This window comes from Ruditapes philippinarum, unplaced genomic scaffold (genome assembly GCF_026571515.1).
Source record: "Ruditapes philippinarum isolate M1 unplaced genomic scaffold, ASM2657151v2 ctg5910_1_1_1_1, whole genome shotgun sequence".
NCBI lineage: Eukaryota > Metazoa > Mollusca > Bivalvia > Venerida > Veneridae > Ruditapes > Ruditapes philippinarum.
Genome location: NW_026860609.1, coordinates 56,225 through 75,359, shown reverse-complemented (window position 1 = coordinate 75,359; position 19,135 = coordinate 56,225). Strand labels below are relative to the sequence as shown.

The 19,135-nt window shown below is 33.8% G+C and overlaps 1 protein-coding gene and 1 long non-coding RNA gene across 5 annotated transcripts in view; one reads left to right on the top strand and one right to left on the bottom strand.

Moving 5' to 3' along the window:
• Window positions 1–49: 49 nt before the first annotated feature.
• Window positions 50–8,315, bottom strand: LOC132712765 (uncharacterized). 4 transcript variants are annotated; one of them, XM_060695193.1, is made up of 2 exons: window positions 8,233–8,315; window positions 50–1,141 (listed from the first exon to the last, which is right to left on the bottom strand). In XM_060695193.1, the coding sequence occupies exons 1-2, from the start codon at window positions 8,236–8,238 to the stop codon at window positions 269–271; spliced, it is 879 nt and encodes a 292-aa protein (XP_060551176.1). In that variant the 5' UTR covers window positions 8,239–8,315; the 3' UTR covers window positions 50–268. The 4 variants fall into 4 exon arrangements, with proteins under 4 accessions (XP_060551176.1, XP_060551177.1, XP_060551178.1 ...); XM_060695194.1 differs by lacking the exon at window positions 8,233–8,315 and adding an exon at window positions 7,732–7,886; XM_060695195.1 differs by lacking the exon at window positions 8,233–8,315 and adding an exon at window positions 7,494–7,616.
• Window positions 1,636–19,135, top strand: part of LOC132712770 (uncharacterized) — a 26,366-nt gene continuing 8,866 nt past the window's right edge. Inside the window, exon 1 of the long non-coding RNA XR_009623349.1 lies at window positions 1,636–2,440. This is a non-coding gene — a long non-coding RNA (uncharacterized LOC132712770). The remainder of the gene's footprint in view (window positions 2,441–19,135) is intronic.

Here is a 19,135-nt window from a genome sequence, read left to right as displayed (position 1 = left end):
TTCCTGGCTCGATGTTTAAGTTATCCTCTTTTTAAATACTTAACAATGCTTTACACTTTTGCTTTTATTGCCATTATATATTGACTTGTTAATAATACATTATATACTTCAGTAAGTTAATTGTTTGATTTAATTCCATGCAAAACCCACCATACAAAAGATAAATAAAACGAAAAGTTTATATGAACTTAGCTAGTCAGCTTTTAAAACTTGCCATCTAAAATCTTTGTCCATATTATTTGGACTATGGTGGAATAAAGTAAATTCATCAGCTAATGACATGTTCGGGGGTAGTATTAGCTTGTAGAAACAATAATTTTGTGAGTGTAGATGTAACCAAAGGAACATGCATATCAGCTGCCCTCTTGTCTTTAGATTTAGTAATAAGGTCTGCAACGTGTCTGTTGATAGTTGTCGTCAATGTTAAAAGATCTTCCTTTTCCTTTTTATTTTTCATTGCTTTCAGAAATGCTTGTATCAAAAACGATGGTGTTTCTGTAGCAGCATGTTTGTTGGCAATTCTCTGAGGAATAGTGGATTTTATGATGAGCTGATCAGCATCTGTTGGTATTTTAATGACTTTTGGTGTCTCAAATCCTACCACTTTTTGTGTCATCTTATCTTTAAGAAGACTTAAATCATCTGCTTGGATAAGAAAGATTTTTGGCTTCCCTTTTGTTACATTTAGATTTTTGACTTCATCGATGATTTTTGCTTGTGGGACAAGCCCTTCTGCCATTTTTTTGTGGTCGAAATGCAGGAACTCTTCACTGTATTCCCCTTTATATTGCGGCTTACTGTATGTCAAAAAGACAAAAACAAAACATTGGTACTCAACCGGCTTTTCTGTGTCTAGCTTTTTCAGCTCAGATTTGAACTCTTCAAATGGTGCTCTTATCTGCTGTTTAACTTCAATTTGTGCATCAAAGTTACCTTCCTTCTCGTTCTCGAAAAACTTTCTAATTTGTTTCAAATCAATGTCTCGTTTGCAACCAGTGGCTTCTTCTGTCATCAGTATCTTACTTCCTTTTTTCTCTTCTTCAGAAAGATCATGTAAACCAAGTGGACTCGTCTGAGAGTAAATCCAAACAAGAATCTTCCCATTTCTATTAATATTGTACTCCAAGTCCATTTTATGTATCTGAAACAGATAAAGAAACAATTCTTCTATTAAATATACAGAGTAGCTGTGATTTTTGTTGGTAGGAATCGGGAAGGGAAAAAAACAATATTTTATTTTGTTTTTTATATGCTTTAACCTAGCCTTACTATATGTTGCCAAACTCACAGGCAGTTGGTGTGAGGTTCTTTTAATTTCATCTTTATATACTATAAATAAAATATAAATATATAATAACTACATCTAGTCCATTATATTAGACGTTACGGAACGAACTTGTTATAGTTTATGTTGGTAAAGCCTGGTTTTGCCAAGAAGTAAAAATATCCCAAAGCAATATGCACCATATTTATAGGACTAATTTAATATTATCAAGACAAAAGTGAAAGTATTATTTATATACAATACCGAAATTGAAATAATGACAAAAAGTTATAGATAGTAGTGAACAATAATCAAACTTTTATATCAAACATGTATATACCTCGTTATCTTAGATATCAATTTGTAAACACAGTATATACACTGAAAAATAAGTAATAGAAAGAGCATCGAAACACGAGGCTATCTGATTTGTACGAGGGAGTGTAGCCCCCGAGTATTAATCAGATTGCAGAGTGTTTTGATGTGTATCATAGTCAAACATAAAAACATGTTCCCTGATGTCACAAAATGAAACCCCAGCAAAAAGGAACCAATGAACGAACATCTGAATATGATATTTCTGTCTCTTTCCCTTTCTCTGCCGTCACAATATGTAAACCCCAGCAAAAATGAACCAATCAATGGGCATGCTCTGGAGTGCAGGTAACTAATACATGCACTAGAGTTAACGCACTGTGCATGTATATGTATACGATTTAACTCGTTTTCAACAGAAAGGTCCCCAAACTATGATACAACAACAAGTTATATGTTTTTTTTCTTTATTAATAGTATATATGGATGAAATTTAAAGAACCACACATGTACCGACTGCCTGTGGCTAAAGTATACAGAATTCTCCTTTACACTTTTAACTAATTTAGACTCGTATCACTTTACGTTTATCATTATTTATTTATTTATTTATTTCATTTTTATAACGACCAAGGTTAGCTTGTTAGTATTTAAGGAATTTACGCACTCACTACTGTATTCCGACTTCTATAAATCAATAACCTAGGTCCGCACCTGCCTTTTGAATAAATGTATGTCAGGGCCTGGGGAATTTAGTAGTTTTAATAGCAAAAAGTTGAAAACAAAATGTCTTGGTTTGAGACGGCAGCCTACCCTTTTAAAATGAGTTTACGTCACGTCATTTATGTTCAAATGTAAGAGGTGAATATCATTTATAAAGCAATAATGTAATATCAGGCCTCGACATTAGCGGTGGTCCGTTGGTCCGAGACCACCTGATTTTGGCAAGGACCACCTTATTTTAAAATCCCCTGGTCCGTCGGACCACTTGAATTTTCTGGTTTGTGCAAGGCTCATTTCGGGGAATTGTGATTTGGTCAAAAACATGTTATAAACATTTTGTTTAAAACCATTTGTCCTATGAACATGTATATGGTTCATTAATAGATTAATCTGATAAGTTAAAGAAGGTCTTAAATCATCAATAACTTTCATTTTAATTCGCTAAAATTGTGTCTATGCAAGTTAAAAGAGTTAAGAATTTGTGATATTTATCTAGGAACAAATTGCATTCAAATGATGCTAGTAATGATGCATCGTCGGATTACCACAGCGGAACCTTTAACATTTATGTTATGTTACATGTTAATCACACGTGGGTATCCGACGATGGTAATTATGATATTGTATGGGATACCGTATGAACTTTCAATTTCATATACATGAATAATGGCAGCAAACTAAAGGAACTTGAAAAATACATCAAATAATTCTTTGCTAGTTATCTTTATTTTAACTTTTTAACGCTAAGAGATCCATTTCTTCCAGAGTTAAAATTACTTTTTTTTTAATTTTTAATAAAAGGTTAAAAATACTCGATGTAAAAAATAAATATCAACCAACAAGCAACAGGGCGGTAAAAATTCTGTATTCATAATAAATCTGTGAGAAAAATAAGCTAAACTATAGTTATATATAAAGTTGTTTTTATTTTTTATCCTTTAGATATTTCCTTGTTTTAAGATAATTAGTTTTTATTAAAAATGTTAAACTATAAAAGATACATGTAATTATCATGATTATAAGACGTACCACGTATCAGCAATGAATATTTGAATAACAGTAAGAAAAACAAGCAATTATCATAGTATTGCAAGCAATCCATAAGTCCCCTACCGGTAAGAGCCTAAGCAACATTCTGAAGGGCCATAGGCCATTCACTTAGGTTCCTATTTTAAGTAAATTTGTTGAAAAAGTTCTTTAAAAGTGATCACAGGAAACAGTTTTTATGTACAGACAGACGGACTGAAGGACACTCTAAAGTTATTTTATAAACATCCCTGTTATCAAAATATAACATTTTTAAAATCCTATCATGATTGAAGAAGTTGGAGTAAAAATTACCAATTTCTCAAATAAAAGTCTAAGTTCAAAAGGGGCATAATTCTGGAAATAGTCTTGCTAGAGTATTGAACACTCACAAATGTTGAGTGACAATAAGAAAAATTAATATGAAGTTTGAAGTAGGTACATTCAGAAAAAGAAGTGATTAAAAAAAACAATGTTTTTTTCATGAAAATTTTAAGTTCAAGGGAGGTAATTCTGATAAATTTTGTGCTAGAGTTGTAAACCTTGTCACATATGATGTGGTTGATGACAAGCAACTTATATTTAAAGTTTGAAGAAAATACCTTAAGAAATAAAGAACTTATAGTGAAAAAACTTAAAAACTAGAATCAGAAATCTTGAAATTCAGTCTATTTGTTGCCAAAGCAACCAGAATTTTCAACATAGGAAGATAAAAAAGAATGTGCATAATTTCCATACTGCCATCTACCCATATGTCAAGTTTCAAAAACATATTTTCAGTACTTTTTGTGTTATCACTGGATCCAGGTTATGTGTAAAATTTGCCATATTTTCAGTCTATTTGTTGCCATAGCAACCAGAATTTTCAACATAGGAAGAAAAGAAAAAGACGTGCATAATCTCCATACTGCCATCTATCCATATATCAAGTTTCACAAAAATATTTTCAGTACTTTTTGCGTTATCGCGGGATCCAGGTTATGTGTAAAATTTGCCATATTTTCAGTCTATTTGTTGCCATAGCAACCAGAATTTTCAACATAGGAAGAAAAGAAAAAGACGTGCATAATCTCCATACTGCCATCTATCCATATACCAAGTTTCATAAAAATATTTTCAGTACTTTTCAAGTTATCGCGGGATCCAGTTTTGTGGACGGACGGACTGACGGACGGACGGACGGACAGACGGACGGAGGGTAAACCTAAAGTCCCCTCCGGTAAACCGGTAGGGGACTAAAAAAGGGTGCAGTAAAGAAAATCTACAGTAAAACAAAAACAAAAAAACTCAAATGAAAAAAAACCTCCCAGCTGCCTGGCACAATCTTGAAATAACTTATCCATCTTAACTATATAATGGCAATTCATGTCAAACTCTCAGCATATAAATGACAACTTTTATTTAAGCTGGGCAAGTTTTGTGAACAGAAGCCGAGTTTGACATCAGTAATTGTTGTAATGTCAAAACATTTTAGAGGGTAATTTTTGTCAGAATCAGTTATAAAGCTTGATTAAAGAATGATTAAAATAGTATAAATGCCTGCCATTTGTAAGCTTGTGGGCTTATAAAACTTCCAGACACATGGACATTTATTATTTGATAGGGTGGAATCAAAATTCATACATAATCCAAATTTATATCTAAACGAAGCCTGCAATGCCATACATTGTGAAATATACTATTAAATACTTCAAACTGTGACAGTTCAGTCAATGTTTTCATACATTTATGACATGAATTTCTCAAAGATTTAACAAGGTGTGTGTTTCCTAGTTTTCAGACACATGAATAAGTATGTGGATTTAAATGTTTTGTGGCATTTAAAATATATGTAGTTCATAGCTAAATCATTGTTTTACATTAGGTACTGGTTGGATTCTTTAAGCTTCCTCCAATGAAGCACTAGTTATCATAATACAGTTATGGGGGCAGGTGATTTTTAGTCATTCATTTTTACATCTCATGCATAGGGGCCACCTAATCAAACAAATTTTAATAAGAAAACATTTACACAAGACCAAGATTCTTTGACACAAAAGTTACAGTCAATACATTTTAATATCTGGAAAAAAAATTTGTTTTCTTGTATTTGTACTGCTTTTGGGGCTCTGTAAGTAAGTAAGTAAGTAACGACTTTATTTAATGAGGCTAGCACATTCGGTTTCCCGATCTTCCATGTGGGCCTCAGCATATACATACAATGTAACATAACAACATATAAATACAATGTGACATAAATTATATACAACATTACATAGTCAAAAACAATTTGAAACAGGCATGCAATTGTTTTGATGCGACATCATCATATGATGAACAGCAATACTGGTTCATACAGTGAGGAAAATGTGCCATGTAAAATATGTGACAGCCGTAGGCCTTCAGTAATAATATTATTAATGTTAAAGTAAATGCAAAGCAAGAAATTTTTTGTTTTTACTGTAAACTTTCTTTAATATGGGTATGAGATATACAGAATAAAATATTTGTTATGTAGATTAAACTTCTTCATCTTGAATAAATTCAGTATGGAAACTACAAAAATTCAATATCCTATAATCACAAGCAATTATCATAGTATTGCAAGCAATCCATAAGTCCCCTACCGGTAAGAGCCCAAGCAACATTTTGAAGGGCCATTCACTTAGGTTCCTATTTTAAGTAAATTTGTTGAAAAAGTTCTTTAAAAGTGATCACAGGAAACAGTTTTTATGTACAGACAGACGGACTGAAAGACACTCTAAAGTTATTTATTAAACATCCCTGTTATCAAAATATAACATTTTTAAAATCCTATCATGATTGAAGAAGTTGGAGTAAAAATTACCAATTTCTCAAAAAAAAGTCTAAGTTCAAAAGGGGCATAATTCTGGAAATAGTCTTGCTAGAGTATTGAACACTCACAAAATTTAATGTTGAGTGATAATATGAAACATTTATATGAAGTTTGAAGTAGATACATTCAGAAAAAGAAGTTATTAAAAAAAAAAGAGTTTTTTTCATGAAAATTTTAAGTTCAAGGGAGGTAATTCTGATAAACTTTGTGCTAGAGTTGTAAACCTTGTCACATATGATGTGGTTGATGACAAGCAACTTATATTTAAAGTTTGAAGAAAATACCTTAAGAAATAAAGAACTTATAGTGAAAAAACTTAAAAACTAGAATCAGAAATCTTGAAATTCAGTCTATTTGTTGCCATAGCAACCAGAATTTTCAACATAGGAAGATAAGAAAAGGATGTGCATAATTTCCATACTGCCATCTACCCATATGTCAAGTTTCATAAACATATTTTCAGTACTTTTTGTGTTATCACTGGATCCAGGTTATGTGTAAAATTTGCCATATTTTCAGTCTATTTGTTGCCATAGCAACCAGAATATTCAACATAGGAAGAAAAGAAAAAGACGTGCATAATCTCCATAATGCCATCTATCCATATAACAAATTTCATAAAAATATTTTCAGTACTTTTTGCGTTATCGCGGGATCCAGGTTATGTGTAAAATTTGCCATATTTTCAGTCTATTTGTTGCCATAGCAACCAGAATTTTTAACATAGGAAGAAAAGAAAAAGACGTGCATAATCTCCATACTGCCATCTATCCATATATCAAGTTTCATTAAAATATTTTCAGTACTTTTTGCGTTATCGCGGGATCCAGTTTTGTGGACGGACGGACTGACGGACGGACAGACGGACTGACGGACGGACGGACGGACAGACGGACAGACGGACGGAGGGTAAACCTAAAGTCCCCTCCGGTAAACCGGTAGGGGACTAAAAACCAGACACAAATGGTTTCACTATTCCCTAACTTGAGTTGAGGAAGAAATCACTTCAATATAAAAGTTAACATAAATAAGAGCCCTGTTGTGTATTTTTGAATGAGCTATGAAAAACAACAAATAACTTCACGACAGAATACCTACTTACTTGCTCTCAGATAAAAATATATATCTAAGATGTTTGTTTTCTTTAAAGGTTAATAATTCATCTTTGTCATCAATTTTAAGCATACTTTTTTCTAAACTTACAGTAAACTGATATAATAATAATAATTGACCACTTGACTTCTGGAAGGACCACCTTAATTTCAAATCTAGTGGTCCGGCTTACCACCTGATAGAAAAGTTAGTGTCGAGGCCTGAATATACATGTACATCTAATCCAATTTATCGGACGTTACGGGCTTGTGACAGTTTATGTTGGTCAAGCCCGGCTATGCCAAGAAGTAAACACATCTCAAAAGAAACGTCATATTTATGTATTTCAAGACAAAAGCGAAAGTAGGACTTTTATACAATACCGAAATCGAAACAATGACAAAAATAAAGCCGGCTGTGTAGACAGTAGTAGACAGTAATCAAACTTTGTAATTTATGTCAAATATATATTTACCTAGGTATCTTAGACACTGCTAAATAACAACAAGTTATATGTTTTTTTCCGATTAACTTCCTTGCTTCTCAATTGCAACTTTTCGCACAATCGCAACTTTTCGACCCTTTCCGTCAGTCATTCGGAACTTGCTCGGCTATTATCTATAATAACCTCCTTATCCGAAGACTGACGGAAAGGGCCGAGTAGTTGCGATTGTTGACGAATCTAAACTATAAATATGTAAACGAATGCTGAAAAATCTTGACAAGTCTCATGAGTCTATTTCCAACATTACTGTATCAAGTAAAAGTCCACCTAAAAGTTAGTGAATTCATAGATACAAATGAAAGAAAACATATTTATTATTGTGGTTGTAGAAACCGAAAGCACAAAATGCCAACCTGTCTCGGCCAACAGTGGGCATATTTAAATTAAAAATGGTTGTCAGACATATTTTCAATCATAATTTTAACGATACAGACTTAATTTAAAAAAATGTAAAAAGAAAGAATTTATCACCTTCATAAATTATCCTAGGTAAAATATCTTTTGTTTGTCCCAGCATTATCCAAAACTTTAACAGAAATATATTTCTAAATATCGCACTTTAGCAATCCGGTCAACTCGTAATTCAAACAATATTAAAAAAAGTATAGAATTAAATAAAAACAAGATGATGTCACATCAAATATATTCATATAAAAGAGCCATATGATTGAAATATACATATATTTTTTTTGAAATATTTTGATATTGCCAATTTATTTTTATAGATCTTTCTTGAACATATTCTGAAACTAATTGTATTTTTTTTTATCTTTCTTGAACGTATTCTGAAACTAATTGTTTTTTTACAGGAAAAAGGCCTGTCTGCCGAGTATGTCAGTCACCGAGGGGCACACCGCTTCATCAGAAAATTTCTGTGTCTGCCATTCCTTCCTGCAGAACACATTGGTCTTGTGTTCGAGTCTATGGCAGACTTAGCTCCAGACTGTTTTGATGGACTGCTAGCTTACATTAGACGGACCTGGATCGACAATGATATATATTTGAGAAATGCATTCATGGACACATACATCGCCGCATTAAAGAGATAAATATATCTATTATAGTTGACCTGTGCCTATCTTATTGGTATTGTAATATACTTCTATTATTTTATAGGATGGCATAGAAGATTGAATGGGAGGGCTGGGGGAACGCCTCCATTCTACCTTTTGATAAAACTGCTGTACGATGAGGCCCAGGTAGCGGTGAGGAACTCGGAATTGATAAGTGAAGGAAGACTACGCCGCTACCAGCGGAAAAAGTACACCTTTCTTCAGGGACAGACGCACCAGCTGTGGGATAAGTACAGGAATGGGGAGTTATCATCAACGGGACTTTTGAGAGAATTCGGCAACTTATACAAGCCCCAAGAGTAGAGTCGTAAGATGTCAAAAAAAAAAAAAGACAATGAAATATGTGCATGGAAAAAAAAACAATGAAAGTGTGAAAGTGACTATATATACATGTATGACATAATATTGACAAAAAAGACATACGATATGATATTTTATTTTTGCATATAAAACATGTTTTATACATTAAATGTTATTGCTATTGATCGTCTTCGTGTTGTTTTTTTCTGTATGTAATTTAATCAGAATTATGCATATATATCCTTATTATAAGATGGAACTCCAAATATTCGCATACAAAAAGCGTCAAAATATGTCCAATTCAGTAATTTTATAATATATTATTTTAACAGTCTATAATGATTTATGAACTATATGAAAAACAAGTAGTAATAAAATATAAGGGACGAGTTGGGGACGAGTTGACTAGAGGACGAGTTGTCCAGGGGACGAGTTGACCAAAAAGGTGACGAGTTGACCAGAGGACGAGTTGACTCTGAATCGCACTTTATGTACATGAACTGTTAAAAATTTAATATTAGAAATTACTGATAAATGCTACACAATTTATTTGTAAATATAGAGTAAACATGTTTGACTTCACACAAAGTAGATAATCATATTATGCTACTATACTGTAGGTGTTACGCTAAAATATGAATATATAGTGTCATTAAAGAAGAGACCAACTTTACATGAATGACCTATTATACGTACAGAACGATGAATCCCAAACATAGTTTAGATATAGGAGGTAATAAATCGCTTTAAACGGAATCAATTTTAAAACGAAATGGTTATAGCATTATATATTTATTACATGTTAGGAACTGACTAAAACAATTGTTTACCGATAATAATATAAAACGATAAATAGTACAGTCCCTGGGGACCTTTTGTGTGCAAAAAAGGTCCATGGATAAATGTCATACCAATTTAAAGCTAAATATTTGAAGTTTACAAAAAATTTGGGTAGACATGTCAAATCATGGTACGTTTTGAGAAATCCAAGATGGCCGCCAAGATGGCCGCCAAATTATTTAAAAATGGCTAATACTCAATTTATATGATAAAATTAGTTCTTTTTTGTATTTATTTTAGTACAGGTGATGTTAAAACTTCACATCCTATTAGAACAATATGAAAAGGGGTCCGTTTCCTTTTTCTAATATATATACTCTTGTTTTCATAGAGAAACTTTGCTAAAAAGCATGAAAAAGTATCAAAAATCGACATAGGGCTGGCATTTTTTCCTATCAGTCGAGGCATAGTGGTGAAAACTAATATTTTTACCATATTATACAAAGAACTGATCAACAACTTACTAAATGTACCCTTATTTTTATGCCCCCATTTCGAAGAAAAGGGGGTATATTGCTTTGCACTTGTCGGTCCGTCGGTCCGTAGACCAAATGGTTTCCGAGTGATAACTAAAGAACCCTTAGGCCTAGGAACTTCAAACTTGGTATGGTGATTGGTCATGACCAGTAGATAACCCCTATTGATTTTGGGGTCAAGGGGTCAAAGGTCAAGGTCACATTGACCTTGTAAGGAAAAACGGTTTCCGATCAATAACTAAAGAACCTTAAGGCCTAGGAACTTCAAACTTGGTATGGTGATTGGTCATGATCAGTAGATGACCCCTATTGATTTTGGGGTCAAGGGGTCAAAGGTCAAGGTCACATTGACCTTGTAAGGAAAAACGGTTTCCGATCAATAACTAAAGAACCTTAAGGCTTAGGAACTTCAAACTTGGTATGGTGATTGGTCAAGATCAGTAGATGACCCCTATTGATTTTGGGGTCAAGGGGTCCAAAGGTCAAGGTCACATTGACCTTGTAAGGAAAAACGGTTTCCGATCAATAACTAAAGAACCTTAAGGCCTAGGAACTTCAAACTTGGTATGGTGATTGGTCATGATCAGTAGATGACCCCTATTGATTTTGGGGGTCAAGGGGTCAAAGGTCAAGGTCACATTGACCTTGTACGGAAAAACGGTTTCCGATCAATAACTAAAGAAACTTTAAGGCCTAGGAACTTCAAAAACTTGGTATGGTGATTGGTCATGATCAGTAGATGACCCCTATTGATTTTGGGGTCAAGGGGTCAAAGGTCAAGGTCACATTGACCTTGTACGGAAAAACGGTTTTTCCGATCAATAACTAAAGAACTTTAAGGCCTAGGAAACTTCAAACTTGGTATGGTGATTGGTCATGATCAGGCAGAATGACCCCTGTTGATATTGGGGTCAAGGGGTCAAAGGTCAAGGTCACATTGACCTTGTAAGCAAAAACGGTTTTTCCGAATCAATAACTTAAGAACTTTTAGGCCTAGGAACTTCAAACTTGGTATGGTGATTGGTTATGACCAGCAGATGACCCCTATTGATTTTGGGGTTAAGGGGTCAAAGGTCAAGGTCACATTGACCTCTTGGGTAAAAACGGTTTCCGATCAAAAACCAAAAAGAACCCTTAGGCCTAGGGACTTCAAACTTGGTAATGGTGATTGGTCATGACCAGCAGATGACCCCTATTGATAATTGGGGTTAAGGGGTCAAAAGGGCAAAGGTCAGCATTGACCTTGTAGGTAAAAATGCTTTTCCAATCAATAACTTAAGAAACCCTTAGGCCTAGGAACTTCAAACTTGGTATGGTGATTGGTCATGACCAGCAGATGAACCCCTATTGATATTTGGGGTTAAGGGCGTCAATAGGGCAAAGGTCACATTGACCGCTTGTAGGTAAAAACGGTTTCTGATCAATTAACTAAAAAACGCTTAGGCCTAAGGAACTTCAAACTTTGTATGATGATTGGTTGCATGAAACAGCCAGATGACCCCTATTGAGTTTTTTGGGTCAACGGGGTCAAAGGTCAAGGTCACATTGACCTTGTAAGTAAAAACGGTTTTCTGATCAATAACCTTAAGAATGCTATAGGCCTAGGAATTTCAAAACTTGGCATGGTGATATTTGTCATGACCAGCAGATTACCCCTATTGATTTTGGGAATCAAGGGGTCAAAGGTCAAGTTCACATTGACAATTGTAAGTAAAAATGGTTTTCTGATCAATAACTAAAGAACGCTTCGGCCTAGGAACTTCAAAACTTGGCATGGTGATTGGTCATGAGCAGCAGATGACCCCTATTGTTTTTGGGGTCAAAGGTCAAGGGGTCACATTGACCTTGTATGTTAAAACGGTTTCCGATCAAATAACTAAAGAACCCTTAGGCCTAGGAACTTCAAACTTGGTATGGTGATTGGTCATGGACCAGCAGATGACTCTATTGATTTTGGGGTCAAGTGGTCAAAGGTCAAGGTCACATTGACCTTGTAGGTAAAAACGGTTTGCTTCTTCTCTGATCAATTAAACTCTAAAGAACGCTAGGCCCTAGAACTTCAATCAAACTTTGGTATGAATGGGATTTTCGTGACCAGCAGAATGACCTATTAGTTATGGGTCAATGGGTGAAAGGTTAAGGTTGACCAGTAGATACTTGATAACCTCTTATTAAAATTGTTTGATCACTTGGGTTAGAAGTCATGCTAATAACCACTCTGATCAATTTACTATTGGCTGTGTACCGGGGGCATCGTTTTTAACAAAAAGTCTTAGTTATTTTTATTGGTTAAGAATGTGGATTCTGACATTCCTAAAAGTGGGGTGGGGTACCACCGAAAATTGAAATTTCCAATTTCTAGTGAACTTATATATTATGATTATTAAGAAACTAAGAATAACCAACAAGGATTACATTTTAAAATTTTCTTAAGTCTTTTTTTTTTAAAAAGGTAGATTTTTATTCTATCAACAACTTTAATTGGTTCTGTTTGCCATGGAACAAAGTGGTAAAATGAAGAAAAGCCGGGAAACGTAATGAGGCTTTCAGTTTTATAATTCTCAAGCTCGTTGGGTAGAAGTTAATGTCATGAGTTAAATGCATTTACAGCATTGGATACATTTGAAACATAAAAAAAATCACTCCATTTTATTTTTGGGCAAAAACACAATTTAGAAATAAAAACATCGGTTTAACAATTTTATTGATGTCCGTTACTGGTAAAAAACATAGTAAAAACGCTTAAAGTTTTAGAAGGCAAAAAGATAATAATGAAATCTACTCAGATTTATACTGAAAAATAAAATTTATCGCTTGATGTCTGGCCCGATTTGGAGAAAAAACTTTTCAACATTCTTCATTTTACTTGGGGTTTCATTTAAAATAAAAAATAATAATAAATAACGAAATAAGCAAAAAATTCCCCACAATCAATGTGATAAAGAAGGATAGACAATTCGATGTCAAATATGTTGTGATGAGAAGAAACGTTCTTCAGATAATGTCGCCGATAGATGCATCTGCGTGAAAAAACCTAAATGAATTGGCTGTTCCATCTCACAATGCAATACAACCCAGCTGAAATATTGTAAAGTTAGAGAAGCATGGATAAATTCACCATTTTTGTGTTAAAAATATTTGACAACTTTCTTCTAATCTAAAAAAGATAGAGCAGCATAAATTATAAATCTTGGCTAGATGTCTTTAGTTACGCAAAAAAATAGGCCGCCGTATTCCAACCCGTTGCCAGTCAAAAATTCTTTTATAAATTATTTTGTGACCTACAGGTCAGACCAACCTAATGCTTTGTTTGATAACGGTCATATGGTCTTAAATGATCTTCAACAACTCTCGGACCTGGTTCTCGCCAAATGGTATCTTGTCTTTATAACCAAAAACAACCCCCTCCGATTTAAACACTTTAAAAATAGAGAAAAAAAGAATCCCAAAAACGCTGTTTGTATCCTCCTTGTTTTCCCTATTGAAAAATCCAGGATACAGGGGGGGAAAAACTCTAAGTATAAAATTAAAGAAAAAAGTTTAAAGAAGATTTACAAAAAACTAAAACTTAAAAAGTTTTTATAAGCAATAACTGATATAAAGGTTTAACATTAAATAAAATTCAAGGCTTTTGGGTTAATCATTCAACTTTGACATTTCTTTTATTTTCTCATCATCAAAAAATATAAATAAATCATGTGAAAAAACCCGGGCAAAAACGTACCCAAAAATTCCCTATAAGTTTTTTTTTAATTAAGTAAATTATAAAAGTGCGTATAAAAAACCAAAAGTTTCGATGTAATTGGAGTGAAAAAAACAGCATTTCTCAAATTGCCAGCGGGTAATGCACAAAAACACTAGTGTTTTCCCAAATTTAAAAGTTTAAAGGGTGTTTTTGAATTTTTGGAATTTCAGGATGAACTTTATGATTTGTTTCTTTATTTTAAAAACAATTTTACTTTTTTTTTATTTGAATAACCAAATTTCATTTTCCCTTTATATCTTTTTAATTCTGATTCCCTTTAAAAAAGAATAAACCAGAAGGTGCCCAATATTATGAAAAAAATGCCCCGGAGGGAAACTATAAAGTTTTCCCTTTCAGTAAAGCCGGAAAGTCCCCACAAATTTTTTAAAGTTTTTGATGTACGAAAAAACGGGCCCTATTTTTGATAAAATTTTGACAAAAATTTTGTTTTGTTGTTTTTTTTTTTTTCCCACAAATGGGATACATTGTTATTTTTAGTAAACAGAAGTTAAAAATAAAACTGAAAATGCGAATTTTTAAAATATTCCCAGAAATAAAAAAAAAGATTTTGGGAACTTTTATATGTATGGTTTTTTCAGAGGGGGATTTAAACCCAAAACATTGTTAATCAAAACACCTTCCGTGTAGGGGAAAAGGGGGAAATTTATAGGAATGGACTCCGCTGTCAGTCTGCCGCCCATAACCTTTGGGTTTTCGGCCCCCAAAATTTTTAAAAACCCCCCCTAAAAATTTTTTAAAAATTAACCAGGGCAAAGAGATCCCTTTAATGAAAATAATATGAAAAGGGGCGAAATTTAATTGGGTTGTTTACCCCCAAAGGGTCAAGGTCACATTTAAGGTCAAATTTTAAAAAGTCTTCTTTTTAATAAAAAAAAAGTCTCCCATTTGGGTGTCCGCTCCGATAGTTTTTTTTTAACCCGTTTGTAAAGTTTTAAAATAACTTGACAAAGCGATCACCATAATGGGGAATAATATGCAGGGGCCCCAATAAGGGGGTTTGCTTACCCCCAAAGGGTAAAGGTACACTTTAAGGTAAATGTTAAAAAAGTTTTCATTTAATAATAAAAAGTCTACCTTTCGTGTCCGCTCCATAGCTTTATTTTAACGCTGTAAAGTTTTGAAAATAAACTTGGGGCCAAGTGATCACCATAATGAAGATAATATGCAGAGCGCAATAAATTGGGTTGCTACCCCCCCAAGGTCAAGGTTCACACTTTAAAGGTCAAAATGTTAAAAAGTCTTCATTTACCAATAATAAAATGTCTTACCATTTCGTGTCCGCTCCATAGCTTTTTTAACGATGTAAAGTTTTGAAATAACTTGGTACAACGGATCACCATTATGACACGATCGTGCAGTGCGCAATAATTGGGTTTTTTGCTACACCAAAAAAGGTCAAGGTCACCCTTACTCAGGTTTCAAATGTAAAAAAATCTACATTTCGTGTCCGCCTCCAACATTTTTACCGCTGAAATTTAAAAAAAATATCTTGGCACATATTGATAACCAGTATCTGAACATGTGCCAGGCACGCAAACATTGGGTTGCTACACCAAAGGTCAAGGTGAAATGTATAAAATCTAAATTTCGTCGGTCCCCTGCCATCAAACTTTTAAACCTAAATGAAATTTATGTTTAAATAGCTTGGCACAATTGATCTCCAATATGAGACGATAGTGCAGATCGCAATAAATTTTTGAATTGCTACCCAAAGGTCAAGTCACACTTTACAAGTTCATATATTAGAAAGTCTACATTTCGCGTCTGTCTCTCTACTTTTAAACCTCTGAAATGTTTTAAGAGATAAAAAATGATCAACATTGTGAACTAACCATTGACAGAGCCAAATAAGGGCAAGTCCACAACCCTAAAGGTCAGGGTCACACTCAAACGGATCCCAATGTAAAAACTTTTTTTTTCATGATCTGCTTATAACATATTGACAATTCAAAGTTTTAAAAAATACTTAGCACAAATGAATTCCCACCCACGAACAATTTACAGACCTCAACATCCAGGTCGCTGCAAACCAAGATCCGGTTATATGTTCTCCCTAACTTTTTGACTTTATGGAAGGATTTTAAATAACTTGGCAACAAATAATCGCCATACGTGAGACTATGTGCTTATGATATGCATGACGCAACATCAAGGTCATGGTTGAAAAAGGTCAAGAAGCTACACATTCAGGTTTCTTGCGAAGCCCCGGAGTAAACTCTCTTTACACAGTGTAAATATAGGAAAAACTCAAAATATTCTTCTCCATAACTGGCAGGACCTAGTATTTAATACCTATTAAATTTCCTTAACTACGATCTTGTGGTCAAATTCATTTATGCCAGGGGTCACTCATCAATTTACATAATTGATAAGCTAAAAAAAAAACTTCCCCAACTGATGCCCTATAGCTAATATTTCTGTTGTAGCCTGGTATAGACCAGTACAAAATTTATTCAAATGAAAATTTAACCCACCCCTAGGGTCAACTTATTTTCATAATGGAGACACATAGGAAACTTTTTAAAAATCGGTACCGGTACCGTTGGCCTAGTGTTAAGGCGTCCGCCTTACGGATCGGGAGGTCGAAGGTTCGAGCCCACGGCGAGCGTTAATTGACGGATGAATGTTTTTCGTGGAAACTCGTTCCGAAAATGGCCGCTTCGTGAGCCGCGAGGTAGTTAAAATGAATGGTTAACGCCCGGATTTCTATCCGCCTGGCGCCTGGCATAGTGATAGGAATTGGAGGTACATGGTATGCAAGCAAAAGGTGTCTCATTAGTCCAAAATTGGCTGGCCCTTTCAGTAGGTCGTGACACTATAATAAAACCAAGATCTTTAGCCAAATTTTTTTCCAAAAACAAATCCCCAATCTTAGATTTTGGGTTAAAAGCATTGTCAAAAAACCTTAATTTATTTTTTCAATCTTGAACAATCTGTCAAAGTTTGACCTAACCCCAGGAAGTCATTTTACTTTTGGTGTTATAAAGAAAATGCTTTGAAAAACTTTCTTCTCCATAAAATAAATGCTTTGATATTTTAAGTGTGAAGTATTCATTCTATGACCAATCAATTTATGTCACGATACAAAACATATAATAGAAATAATACACCAACTTCTAAGCTTGGTAAAGTCATGATCCGTTTGATTATGATTACCGTTTCCCAAGGGGGACAATTGATTTTACATAGTCTAACTTATATGTAAAATCCTTTATAAAATCATCCCTTTAAACGCCATTTTTAGAGCATGTGAAACAATTTCTAGAAGACTTTTACCATGTTTCTTTCAAATCATGAAAGGGCCGGGTCTGGGTTTATACGCCAATTTCAACACTTCTTTGTTGATAGCTTGAAGGTTGGTTGAACTATCTGACTTTTCATGGATAAATAACCAGAAGAGTAATGACCAATTCTACTAAGCTACGGTACTAACTTTTTTGACAGACAATTGTTGTCTGTGGAACAAGAGACGCCTGGACTTCACATCCGACACTCTCCGTAAAGTGCTAAGCTTGCAGGCATCAAATAATGACCATGAGTCTGGGGATTAAAAGGGAATAACCGGTTGAACCAGGGGGATGCTCTCCGACTAGGTTTTTGGACACGCCCGGCGACTATATGCTCCCCCCATAATTGTTCGGGGAGCATAAAAATGGCCCTGCCTAGATGTCCGATTTTTATATATAAAAAACTCTTTATGTTCAGAAAACCACAATGCAAGACCATTTGGTTGGAAGAATTGTCTTGTGTTCCTCTTTGTTTTAAGGTGACCCTAGAATTTAAAACCTCGTGACTTACTTTCTTGTTTTTGAAGCTAAAGAAATTTGTATAACAGACACAATATGATATGCCAGCTGACCTTAATTTTGTTTCTAGTGATCTTTTTGTATTTTGATTGTAAAATTTCAGATGCAGAATTATAACACTGAGATCAGTTTGACCTAGAATTTTATCTTATGCAAGTTAGAATTTCATAATACAAGCTACAAACCAAAAAGTTGGAACTCAACAATGAATTTGATTGTCATTAAACATTTGATATTGGTTGACCTAGAATTTGAACCAGTGACCTATTTATTTCTCGTTTTAGCTGCAAAGTCTTAAATGTTTTACCCTATGTACAGTTTCAAATATTTGATAATGGGGTTTTATATACATTTCTACCTTAAGACTGCCTTTTACTTATTATTATCACCATTAATTATCCTATCCAAACGTAACAACATTCACATTTGACATGACCTTTTTCTATGTATAGCAGTTGAAAAAAGCAAATGCATGATGCAAATTCTTGAAATAAATTTTATTCATCTAATTTCAAATATCTGTGTTGATAATTTGCTAGAATTAAATGTGACTTCTTTAATGTTAATTTTTTTTTCAATTTGTTACCATGGCATTGTGCACAGATTATTTATCTATAAGTTTGTGTCATTCTTAAAAACATGCTTAAAATGCTAAAAGTGTCATACGTTCAGGTGTGTCTTTCATTTTACTTCTCCGTTGGCCATGGCAACAGAACATGTTGAATATTGACAAACAAAATATCAGTCTAAGTTTCTTAATTATTTAAATCTTTTAGGTATATGCCAAAGTGCAATACATGTTGACTATTCATAGTTTTAATTATCATAACAAACCAGTGAACAAAATACTGAGACTTAGTTTTCGTTACCCCACCCACTTTAAGAATATCAGAATCCACATTCTTTTACAATAAAGATAAAAAATAAAGGTGATTTTAGTAACATCTTGTTCAAGTCTTTGTAGTATATGGTAAAAATATTCATTTACACCTGTTGGCCGGGTCAAATTGAAGATATGATACGGAGTCTAAAAAGAAAAGAATATGTTCTTAATTCATTGTGTTTATTCTTTCTTCTTAAAACATGGCGGAGACTGCGCCAAATTACCGCAAA